Source organism: Vicia villosa, linkage group LG2 (assembly GCF_029867415.1).
Source record: "Vicia villosa cultivar HV-30 ecotype Madison, WI linkage group LG2, Vvil1.0, whole genome shotgun sequence".
Classification (NCBI taxonomy): domain Eukaryota; kingdom Viridiplantae; phylum Streptophyta; class Magnoliopsida; order Fabales; family Fabaceae; genus Vicia; species Vicia villosa.
Genome location: NC_081181.1, coordinates 109,586,647 through 109,599,301, shown reverse-complemented (window position 1 = coordinate 109,599,301; position 12,655 = coordinate 109,586,647). Strand labels below are relative to the sequence as shown.

Genomic DNA, 12,655 nt, shown 5'->3' with positions numbered 1-12,655 from the left:
CCTAACTCTCTTCAAACTAGAAATTGCCTATGTTGCAGATAAACCGAGTCAATTTATTGATGCACCTCATGATGAATATATGTTGGCATGATCACATGTGTTCAAATACCTCAAAAACAATCTAGGGAAAAGGTCATACTTCAGCTCATCATCTACACTTAATAAGTAAGAAAAACAAGAAATAGTAAGTAGTTTCTAGAAATAAAGAGCATGGGCTTAGGCCACTTGTGAATGGAAATGGCTCGTCTACTTGCTAGACTGTTTCAAATTACCACATCATTCTCCTGGCATTGTCATTATCTATTGTGACAACAAGTCAACATTGTTGAAACTACTGTTTGTTGGCACGTCAGTTGGCCTAATTGGTTACGCTGTTTGTTGTAACTGGTTACGAATCCATAAAACAGAAGTAGTAGAGCTGTTGTAGTAGCGTAATCGGTTACGCTGTTTGCCGTAACCGATTACACTGAAGCTTGTGTGTTTTTTCTGTTTTCGGTTTGGTTGTTTTGTTAGTTCCAATCATTTTGTAACTTGTACTATATAAGGGGCTCACTACTCCTATTGTTGTTAATGCCAATTTGTCCACTCACTCTTAATTACTCTCTCTCTCTCTCTCTCTCTCTCTCTCTCATTTTCTCTCAATTTCTTTAATCTCCATCTTCTTCAATTGTTCATTTTCTCCATTGATAAACCTTAATTTGATTTGTATGTTCTAACATTTGGCATCAAGAGCACTGGTTCTGATCTGATTTCGCTGCAACAATGAGTACCAATGATCGAATCCCTACCAATTTACTGATTCTTGATTCGAAGAATTATGATAAGTGGTCGAAGCAAATGAAAGTCTTGTTTGGATATCAAGAAGTTCTCGATATCGTCAACAATGGTGTCACACCACTTGGGGCTGAACCCACAACTGCACATCAAGCCACCTTCAAAGAAGAGAAGAATAAAGATTACAAAGCTCTCTTCTTGATACACTCTTGTGTCGATGGTGATAACTTCGAAAAGGTCGGTGATTGCGAGTCCGCGAGGCAAGCTTGGTTAATTCTAGAGAAATCATATGATGGGGCTGCGAAGGCGAAGGTTGTGAGGTTATAAACTCACAAGAGGCAAATCGAGTTAACGCAAATGGAAGAGAAGGAAACGATCAACAATTATGTGACGCGCATTACGCGTTTGGTGAATCAAATCAAGTCATATGGAGAAACTATTCTAGAGTAGAATGTTATGTCAAAAATATTACGTTCTTTAACGTCAAGATTCGACAACATTGTAGTGGCTATTGAAGAGTTGAAGGATCCTGCGTCGTTGAGCAAGGATGAGCTTCAAAGTTCTTTGGAGGCACATGAACAAAGAATGAATGAGAGAGGAAGCGATAAGGCAAAGGCGGAGATAGCTTTGCAAGCACGTTTCAATGAGAAGAGTAAAGGTTTGGAAGGAAAATGGCCTTCGAAAGGGAAGCAAGGTGGTGGTGATTCTCAAAATTCGAAGGGATAAAATGGTGAGAGCAGCAACTCCAATTGTTATGGTAATCGAAGCAACGTGAAAGGTGGAAAACCGAGACAGATGAGCAAAATACAATGCTGGAAATGTAAAAAACTTGGGCATTTCCAAGCAAAGTGTGGTGCTAAACAGTGGGGATCTAAAGGGGATGAAGTCAAGGTTGCAAGGCAAGAGTTGGATGATGAAGCCACAGTCTTAATGATGATTACCGAGGAGTTTGGTGGCATAACAGAGGTGCTGGACAACAGCTGCAAGTCACGGGACAACAGCTGCAGTAGTGCAGAAAATGAGGCAGATTTGGGCTCGGAACAAAATGTGATGATTTCGGTTCGAGATGGAACCCAAGGCAGCGAGGAGTGGTATTTGGACTCCAGTTGTTCAACGCATATGACGGGGAGGAGAGATTGGTTTGTGCAAATCAATCAAGTGGCGAAAAATAAAGTGAAGTTTGCGGACGATTCCACTCTCATGACCGAAGGTGTCGGTGATGTGTTGATCGAGAAAAAGAATGATGGACATTCTATGATCAAAGATGTGCTATATTTTCTGGGTATTAAATGCAATCTTTTGAGTATTGGCCAATTGCTCGAAAAAGGTTACAGCATACGTTTGGAAGATAAGATCATGCGGGTTGTTGATGCTAATGGTGTGTTGATCCTTAAGGCTCATATGGCTTTCAATAGGACTTTCAAAGTTGAGCTGGAAGTATTGGAGCATAGGTGCTTAGCTACATCCACAAGTAGAGAGGAGTGGTTATGGCACTATCGTCTCGGTCACTTAAATTTTCGTGATCTCAAAGCATTGCAACATGATGGTATGGTTACCGGGATGCCACACATTAACATTCCAGCTGAGTTATGTGAAGAATGTGTGAAGGGAAAACAACACAAAGGTAGTTTTAGCAAGTATGTGGGTCATAGGACCAAAGCACATCTTGAGGTGGTGTACTCCGACGTTTGTGGGCCTATGCAAGTTGACACATTCGGTGGCAATAGATTTTTTGTCACGTTCATTGACGATTTTAGTAGGAAGTTGTGGACTTACAACATCAAGAGAAAGGATGAGGTGTTTGACGTATTCAAGAGGTTTAAGTCCATGGCGGAGAGGCAATATGGTCACAAGTTGAAGATTCTCAAAACAGATGGTGGAGGTGAATATACCTCGGTTGCGTTTGGGAAGTATTGTGATGATGAGGGTATAGTGTGTGAGGTTATACCACCCTATACGCCATAGCAAAATGGTATTGCCGAGAGAAAAAATCGCTCAATTATGAACATCATTCGAAGCATGCTAAGAGGTAAAAAATCTACCGAAGGAATTATGGGGAGAAGCGGTCTCTACAGCCACGTACTTGTTGAATCGATGTCCTATAAAGAAGCTTACACCGGAAGAGGTTTGGTGTGGATTCAAACCGAGTCTAAGTCATTTGTGATTTTTCGGTTCGGTGGCTTATAGACATGTGTCAGTCAACTTAGAAAGAAGTTGGACGACAAGGGAGAGGAAATGATTTTCGTTGGATATCACTCTACAAGAGGTTACAAGCTGTTTGATGTGAGAAATCGAAAGATTCTGATTAGTCGGGATGTTATTTTTTAAGAAAATAACAGCATCAGTCATAGTGTAACCGGTTACGGCCAGCCATTACAAACTGGTGTAACCGGTTATGAGCAGGAAAAACATAATAAGATTTCTGTAGAACACAGCGTAACCGGTTACGGCCAACCAGTACAATCTGGCGTAACCGATTACGAGCAGAACAGAGTCCCAACAACACTATTTTTTGATGATCCAGTTAGTCCCGAAGCTGTTCCGCAACCCCCCTAATGATGTTCAAACTGAGGAAAATCGTAGAAGATCAATAAGGCAAAGGGTGTTGCCTTTGAGACTCCAAGAATGCGAGAGATTCCAAGATAACAAAGTCAATAATGAAGGTGATTTCGTCCATTATGCGCTTATGGTCAAATCCGAATCGATAAACACGGAGGAGGCTCTAAGCGATCCAAAATGGATTTGTGCGATGAAAGAGGAGCTGGAATCATTTGAGAAGAATGGTACTTGGGATTTGGTTGATCTACCTCATGGTAAGAAACTGATTGGTGTGAGTTGGGTCTATAAAGTGAAAGCAAACCTAAAAGGCGAGATAATCAAGTATAATGCTCGATTGGTAGCGAAAGGGTTCTTGCAACATGAAGGAATAGACTTTGAGGAGGTGTTTGCGCATGTGGCTAGGCTTGAGACCATCTGTTTGATTGTTGGTATTGCGAACAACAAAAATTGGAGCGTTTATCAAATAGACGTCAAATCTGCGTTTTTGAATGGTCCACTTGATGAGGAGGTTTATGTTGGGCAGCACCCCAGATTTGTAGTGAAGAATCAAGAGATGTGATACTACAAGTTGCATAAATCTTTATATGGTTTGAAACAAGCTTCAAGAGCTTGGAACAAACGCATAGATGGCTTTCTTGTTGATATTGGTTTCAAGCGGCGTGTGTTCGAACATGGCGTGTATGTAAGATCGGATACTAATGATAGTATGATCATTCTTTGCTTATATGTGGATGATCTCTTTATTACCGACAGCTGTGAGAAGAGTGTTTAAAGGTTCAAGAAGGAACTCATGAGTGAGTTTGAGATGACGGACCTTGGGATTATGAGATACTTCCCTGGCATATAGTTCGAAAGGTCAAAAATGGGACTGCTCATGCACCAAAAGAGGTATGCACTTGAGATCTTGAAGAGGTGTGAAATGGAGCATTGTAATGTTGTCATTATATCAAGTGAAGCAAGGCTACAACTGTCCAAGAGTGAGGATGAGGAAGATGTGGATCCAACTCAATATCGGAGATTGATTGGATTATTGCGGTATTTGTGGAATACGCGACCGGACTTGGCATTTAGTGTCGGTATTGCGAGTAGATTCATGGAGAGACCTAAGGTGTCTCATATGGAAGCGTTTAAGAGGATCATTAGATATGTTAAAGGAAATCTTGGTTGTGGAATTCTCTTTCTGACATCGGATACGAGCGAAAAGTGTGATTTACTTGATTTCACCGATTCTAATTGGTGTGGTGATAAAGATGATAGAAATTCAACAGCTGGATACATCTTTATGTTTGGTAGGACACCAATCTCTTGGTGTTCGAAAAAGGAACTGGTGGTAGCACTCTCATCTTGTGATGCCGATTATATTGCGACGTCCCTGTGTGCTTGCCAAGTCATGTGGCCTATGAATCTATTGAAGGAGCTTAGTAGCAATGAGGGTGAGGCTATTACACTCCTTGGTGATAATATTTCTTCGATTAATCTTGCGAAGAATCTGATTGCACACGGAAGGAGCAAGCATATAGAGATGCGATTTCATTATTTGAGGGAGTTAGTGAGCGATAGAAAGTTACGATTGGGATATTGTCGAAGCAAAGACTAAGTGGCTGATTTGTTGACCAAGGGGGTGACAAATGAAGTGTTCAAGAGGTTGAAGATGAGTTTGAGCATGCTTGACTTGGACTAACTGAAGTGAGGTGGTGTGTTGAAACTACTGTTTTTTTGGCGCTTCAGTTGGCGTAACCGATTACGCTGTTTGCCGTAACCGGTTACGAACCCATAAAACAGAAGCAGTAGAGCTGTTGTAGTAGCGTAATCGGTTACGATGTTTGCCATAATCGGTTACACTGAAGCTTGTGTGTTTTTTCTGTTTTCTGTTTGATTGTTTTGTTAGTTCCAATTATTTAGTAACTTGTACTATATAAGGGGCTCACTACTCTTATTGTTGTTAATGCTAATTTGTCCACTCACCCTCAATTACTCTCTCTCTCATTTTCTCTCAATTTCTTTAATCTTCATCTTCTTCAATTGTTCATTTTCTCCATTGATAAACATTAATATATACTAATAAGCATTGAACAAAGATATTTGAACTAAGTCTTTATATTCAATTCTTTTCAATAATTTACAAGGCAAGTTAGGAATGATTGACATACATTTTAATTTGAGGGGTGATGTTAAATGTGATCACAAAGTTATTAAGAACAGCGCAAGTTAGCTAACTTTAAGTTGTAACTCCCATAACCATTTAACTAACCTATAAATTAGTTTAAAAAACTGTTAGACTATGTACAATGGTTACATTATTCAACACCCTACTTTTTCACTTTTTATCTTCCACATCATCTTCTCTCTCTTCCACCTAATAATTCAACACATATTCAATTTTTTTTCACTACAATGGTTTTGTTTAATAAAATTCAACACCCTACCCCACATCATATTCTTATTTTCTTTTAAAGTTTTGTTTTTATGATTATATATTAATATCTATTATCAATTAAAATTAAATTAAAATAATTAATATTTAAATTTTTTTTTAAAATTTAATAATTTATTTATTTTTTCTAATTTTCTATTCTTAATTTTTTTTCTTGCAAGTAATAAATAAGAGATGTAAAAATAGTTATTTTTTAAAAAAATAAAATTATAAAAAAACTTAAAAATGCAATAAATACACTAAACACACAACACACTAAAAAAGAAACACACAAAAAATAAAACACACATAATTTAATTAGTACAATAGACTCGGCTCACAAACAAGGATAATTAGTAAAATTTTGGGTGTTAAAAGGGTTATTGTTGGGATCCATTTCACTACAAGGATGTTTAGAGCTACAAACAATGATTTTTTTAAGGCTAAATAGAAAAAAAATTGAGAGAAAAAAGTGAATTTTTTTTTATGAGTCCAAATCAAATGAACCAAGTCTCTATTTATAGAGGAAAAAAAATAATGAATTTTGATAAAAATAAAAATAAATAAAAAATTTATTTACTATGAAATAATTAATTTTAAATGATTAAAAGAAAATAAAATCTAAATAATCACAACAACCAATAAAATTGTGTAAAGTGTTGCATGTGGCCCCACTTTTTTCTCATTCAACATGTTGAATCTTTTCAACACCAATTAATCCACATCACATTAAACACCTCATTCAACAAACCATTGTAGACATTCAACTATTGAATAATTTTTTCAACACCCCCATTGTAAATGGTCTTAGAAGAACACTAGCTTGACTCACTGGCTATATAAGTCAGAGTCTACCATTTATAAAGTTCAAATTGTGCCTAATAACAAAGTGTGATTTAACTATCTCGTCTCTATGATAGTGTTGAATTCATATCTTTACCATGCTCAATTATAGCTTTAACAAGTCCATTTAATGTGCTTGCTTTTGAGGTGGTTGATAAAATTTAATTTGCTATTTAAAATAAAATAAAATGTATATAACATTTTTTATTGCTATTATTCATGTTTAAATCCTTTTTAAAACATATTCAAGCCAAGACAATTGATTCATGATACCCTATTTACCCAGAAAAAAACATGTTTGGGCCTCTGGAAAGCATCATCATAGTTTAAGAGACAACACAACATAGATTTCTGCATATGAGTTCATCAAACACATACAAATTACAAACAGGTAGCAAACAATCTTCATAAAACATCACACATAATATTGCTGATAATCCCATTATTCAATACAAATTACTTTAAAAACCAAATAGCAGAGTAGGGGGCCAATAGGTCATCAACAGTTACAAGCACAGTTATACTGTTGAGTGCATTCAGCAAAGCCCTTGCCTGAGTCAGCATCAGGCCCTTCAGTCCTGGAAATGGAACAACTCCATCCTTCACCACACTTGCAGAATACCTCACTGCCATTGTCACTACTAATCTCAATTTTAGGTGACACAGCTCCACCATCACTGCATCAGAATTTGTCAACATCACTAGAATTTCATAACAAGTGCAACACATACTAAAGAATTACATAACTCTAGAATTGATTGTATGTAAAGATGAATAAATCAATGTTTAACATACAGTGTACAGGTGCAATTTTCACCGCATTTAACGAAAACTTTGCCAGCATCAGGCCCATCAGTCCTGGTTATAACACATGTCCAACCTTTTCCTGTCTTGCACAACACATTGCCTAAACCCAGGCCTGAATTTTTACCTTCAGCTGAGACTTTCCTGCACAAAATTTATTGGTTAATTATAACATATTTATGTATTCAAATTAATATATTAATAAACTATATAGATGAAATAATAAAGGATGAAAAAAGTGCATATTCTAACCCTTGGTCTTGAGTGAAGCTTGAGGACTCCATATTCTCAGAATGATTTTCATTGCTCATCATTTTTGTCATTATATAATGTTATCAACAAAGTGCTAGCGAATGAGGTAGAGCTATGAATAGTCTAAAATGTCCTTTTTCTTGAATAATTGGACCACGTTTTAAGGTCAGAAATAGCTTAAATTATCAATAATTGAGCTTTGCTTAAATTATTTAATCATCATTTGAGTGGCATCCAATTCATCGAACCACTGAAACTTATTATTTTAAGCGGATAAACACACAGAATAAAACACTGCAATTTATTTCCTACGGGATTCTCCTTTAAAAATGAGCCTATAAGATACAAGTGTCCGTTTGTAAATTGAAAGGGGTACAAGAGTACAAGACACAAACAATAAAAAATTGGATAGATTTTGATACTATTATTCAGAAAAAATATGGGAACAAATACAATTAATTTATATTTTAATTAAATTTAAAATATTATGTAGTGTCAAACGACAAAATATTGAGATTATATTCAACAGAACTTTAGGCTATATTTGGGAGTTTGCAGAGAAAGGGAAGGCTTTTGAAAATAATTTTTTTTTAAAATATAGAAAAATATTTAATTATTTTTGAAAAAATGATTTTATTTAGAATGATAAAAGACTTATTATCATTACAAAAAAATTTATTTTCAAAATAGTATAAAGATCTAAAAGATATTTAGAAAATTTATGTAAACGCTCTAAAACCCTCCTTCAATATAATTTTTGAGTTCTTACATTTTTTGGAGTTTTTGATGTTATGAATAAAATCAAACCCTCCAAAACCCTCATACCCAATTTCTTTTTATTTTTTCCACCAAATTCTTCCTATTTTCCAAAACTCTCCCCTCCAAACTCCCAAATATAGCCTTACAATATGGTAGTGTTCAATTAAAAAAATTTGCGCTGATGATCTTGTTTATGAAATTTTGCTGGGGATTTTGAGTTGGTTTATTTCAATTATTTATGTTATTTTTAAATTTTTTTTAAGTAATTTTGTTTGTATTGTGTATGTCTTCAGTTCAATATTGTTTAGGATTTGCTATATGAGTTTAAATATTAATTACAATCAATTTAAAAAGTCGGGTTAAGGGTTAATAGTATATTATCACATGGCGATTTTGGTTTACTCAATGTGAAAAAAATTATATTTTAATATGAATATTCTTTGATTTTAGACCTTAGACCTTTCTATATGATGGTTCCATTTTGCCTAAATAGCGTGTTGATTGAATTTTTATTTTATTTTTTGATGTCACCCGAATTTTAGTTGGGTTTGAAGGTAGAAGAACCGCAAATAGAAAAGGAATCAAGAATCATTATCATCATAAAAAAGAACGACTCTGAGACGATTCTCATAGTACAAGATGATCTCAGATTTAGTTAGCTTGAAAGCCAAGGAACCAGCTCAATCTCTAACATTGTTCGACACATTCCCCTTCTTTTGAAAATCAAAGGGCGGTGTAGGACGTGTTAAGGTCGAACCATAATTCGAAAGGTCTCCTTTTATGTTACATTAATCTTCTGAGAACATTTTCACATGTTATATGAGATATAAAATAACACAAAGAAAAACAATAAGTAGAAAGAAATACAAAAAGTATGGACTAAACATTGTCATCTTTTGCGGTAAAAAGAATATCGTGGAGTCTATAAGACATGGAGGAACTCTCCCACCCAAAGAAATGACATAATTATTTATTTCATGTAAGATTCAACATCTTTGTGTTTTAGTTTTTCGGGGCCAAAGCATAACTCCTCCAAGTTCACATTTAAATGATCATTTGAGAAACAATGGAAGAAGCGTGGTTTACAAGATTTACCAACTAAGCATACTAACACTTCTTCTCCAAGGAACTTAGCCAACAAAAGAAAACTTATTCTCCAAGGATCTCCACGGTATGGTCTTGTTGTTCACCAATATTGTTTTTCTTGTTGTTCTTCATTATTGTTGTTCTCCATTGTTGTTGTTCTCCATTACTAATGTTCTTGTTGTTCTCTGCGCATTGTTTTGTTGTTGTTGTTATTGAGAAGCTGTATTTTGTGTACTCTATTTTATTTTATTTTCAGAAGCTTTATTTGATTATGGATCGTAGTAGGATAAAATTCAATAGATTAAGTAGCGAGTATGTGAAAGGATTGCTACAATATCTTGATTTTGTGGAAAGAAAACTTCCTAACAACAATGATATTTTTTGGTGTCCTTGTATGAATTGCTATAATACACAAAAACATCCAAGGGATATTATATTCAATCATTGTGGTTGTGATGAAATTATTCAAAATTACACGAAATGGGTATGGCATGGTGAAGGAATAAAAAAGAAACCTTTGTCACAAATAGTTAAAGATGATGAATGTATGACTGATAATCTAGAAGACATCATTCGTGATATTGGAGTCGATGCTTTCAAGAAAGATAATATGGTAGATACTTTGCGAAGAGACGTGGAAGATTTGTTGTACCCGAGATGTAAAGGTTTTACAAGATTGTCAGTTGTGTTAAGACTATTTAATTTTAAGGCAGGAGGTGGTGGACGGATAAAAGTTTCATTGAATTGATTAAATTGTTGAAAGAAACGCTTCCTGAAGGTAACACATTGTTAAACCATACTTATAAGGTCAAGAAGATATCATGTCCAATGGGTTTGGACTATGTCAAAATACATGTTTGTCCTAATAATTGCATCATATATGGGAAAGAGTTTGAAAACTTGAACGAGTGTCCGGAGTGTGCGGCTCCGCGCTACAAACAGAAGGACATTGGTGTTGATGACGACAATAGTGCAACTAACAAGGGTGTTCCTATCAAGGTGATGAATTACCAATAATTCTAAGGTTCAAGAGATTGTTTGTTAATGTTAGTGACGCAAAGAATACTAGATGGCATTGGCATTCATATGAAAGAGTGTGTGATGGAAAAATTTGCCATGTAGTTGATTCATTGTAATGGAAGAAAATTGATTCCTTGTTTCCAGATTTTACTAATGAACCGGGGAACCTTAGGCTTAGACTTTCCAGCGATGTAATGAACCCTTTTGGTAATTTGAGTACAAACCATACGTCATGACATGTCCTTATCTTAATTTACAACCTATCTCTATGGTTGTTCATGAAGCGGAAGTATATGATGATATCGATGATGATTTCAGGTCCAAAACAACCACGAACGACATAGATGTTTATTTATCGCCATTGATTGAAGATTTAAGACTTTTGTGAGAGGAAGGTGTTGATGTTGATGATGTGTATACAGGTGATAACTTCAAGTAGCGTGTCATGTTATTTTGCACAATCAATGACTTTCCTGCATACGGTCTTTTTTTTGTACAGCGTCAAGGGTTATAAAGCGTGTCCTATATGTGAAGTTGATACATGTCACTACCAATTACCCAAAGGAAAAAAGACAGCATATCTTGGGCATCAAAGATTTCTAAGACCTAACCATTCTATCGTAGATTGCACAAGGCTTTTAATGGAGATCAAAAGTATGGTATGCTCCAAAACCCTTAACCGGGAAGCAAGATTATAGAAGATAACAACACATTAAATTTGTCTTAAGAAAGAAACAAAAAAAGCCCGTGGAGAAAAATTCTTGGAAAAAGAGGTCGGTGTTCTTTGATCTTCCATATTAGTCAAGTCTTTATGTAAGACATTTTCTTGATGTGATGCACGTGGATAAAAATGTATGTGATAGTTTGATTTGAATACTTATCAACATTAAAGGCAAGACAAAAGATACTAAGAAAGTTCGTGAAGATAAGGTTGTTGTAACACCACATTTTCTACCCGGTAATTATAATAAAATCAGAGCGCGAAAAGTTTTAAACATCAAACATGAGGCATTACATTTTCAACTTAAAAACCACAAACAACTTGTATTTCAATTTTCTTTGATAAATAGCATTCGGCATCTACAACTTTAAAATTATAATTCATACACAAGTTTATTCAACTAGATCAAACTTCAACTTATAATTATTCATCAACTTTTATTCAACTAAAAACAACTTAAAACACCAGTAATTACTTCTTATTATTCAACTTGGATATTCAACAGCTATAATAATAACAACAGCAATAGAACAACAAATACAATCATAATCTCATCCCGAATGCTACGTATCAAAGCAAGACACCAACTCGACTAACAACAACTAAAGACTTCATACAATCACTTCAAACTCCCACCGCTATCTTGAGTACCTGTCCATTTCCCATGGTAGGGGAAACATCAGCAGAAGGGGTAAGATATCGAAAAATATAAACAAAAGTATGATAATTAATATATTAGACAGGAATCATACAATACAATTATCACCACTTTCAAACAACAGTTATAATAACAACTAGCAACAGCAATTATAACAACAACTTTAACAACAATTTGTAACAACAATAATAACAACCATCAGCAACAACAATTATCACAATAATTACAATAATTATTTCACAACTCAAACCAACACAAGTTATATCAACAGCCACTCATAACGACATTAACATCACAACGACTCAAAATGCGACATAACTATGCAAATGCATGTGGTACCATTTGGAGCAGAACCCCCAACTTAAAGAGATGCCAGGTTATCGAGGCATTTCAACAAGGCATAAGCCTTCAACGTGGTGCCATCAAGGCCAACTTAAACAGGTGCCATTGATAGGAAAATAGCAAGTGTACTATTTTTGCCTATTGTAGTGATAAAAGGAGTTTTCTCCGAATGTCGATCTCAAGGACTGCTTGAGGATATAGAGTTGAAAGATGATTTCAATTAAACAAAAGATCACTGGTAATTGGTTGGGTTGGTAACAAAATTACTAAAATATGCAATTTAGAAAGAGCGAGTAAAATAGTTAAACGAATAACAGATATGAGTAGTATGCTACGGGTAGGTGAATGATTCTGCTTGCGATAATTTCGACTTGTCAGTGCAATAATATAATTCACAACAATTGATTACCGGTTCTCTAGAGCA

General features: G+C 35.1%; 1 protein-coding gene across 1 annotated transcript; it reads right to left on the bottom strand.

Moving 5' to 3' along the window:
* Positions 1-6,914: 6,914 nt before the first annotated feature.
* Positions 6,915-7,802, bottom strand: LOC131646608 (uncharacterized). The gene is made up of 3 exons (XM_058916606.1): positions 7,646-7,802; positions 7,385-7,537; positions 6,915-7,266 (listed from the first exon to the last, which is right to left on the bottom strand). The coding sequence occupies exons 1-3, from the start codon at positions 7,714-7,716 to the stop codon at positions 7,089-7,091; spliced, it is 402 nt and encodes a 133-aa protein (XP_058772589.1). The 5' UTR covers positions 7,717-7,802; the 3' UTR covers positions 6,915-7,088.
* Between the last annotated feature and the right edge of the window lie 4,853 nt (positions 7,803-12,655).

Bases quoted from the DNA above. Each gene is read 5' to 3' on its own strand.
- LOC131646608 (XM_058916606.1), bottom strand. From the start codon at position 7,716: ATGACAAAAATGATGAGCAATGAAAATCATTCTGAGAATATGGAGTCC. The intron at 7,538-7,645 runs GTTAGAATATGC...AATTTTGTGCAG, and splicing joins AGCTTCACTCAAGACCAAGG to GAAAGTCTCAGCTGAAGGTA. The intron at 7,267-7,384 runs GTATGTTAAACA...ATTCTGATGCAG, and splicing joins GAAAATTGCACCTGTACACT to TGATGGTGGAGCTGTGTCAC.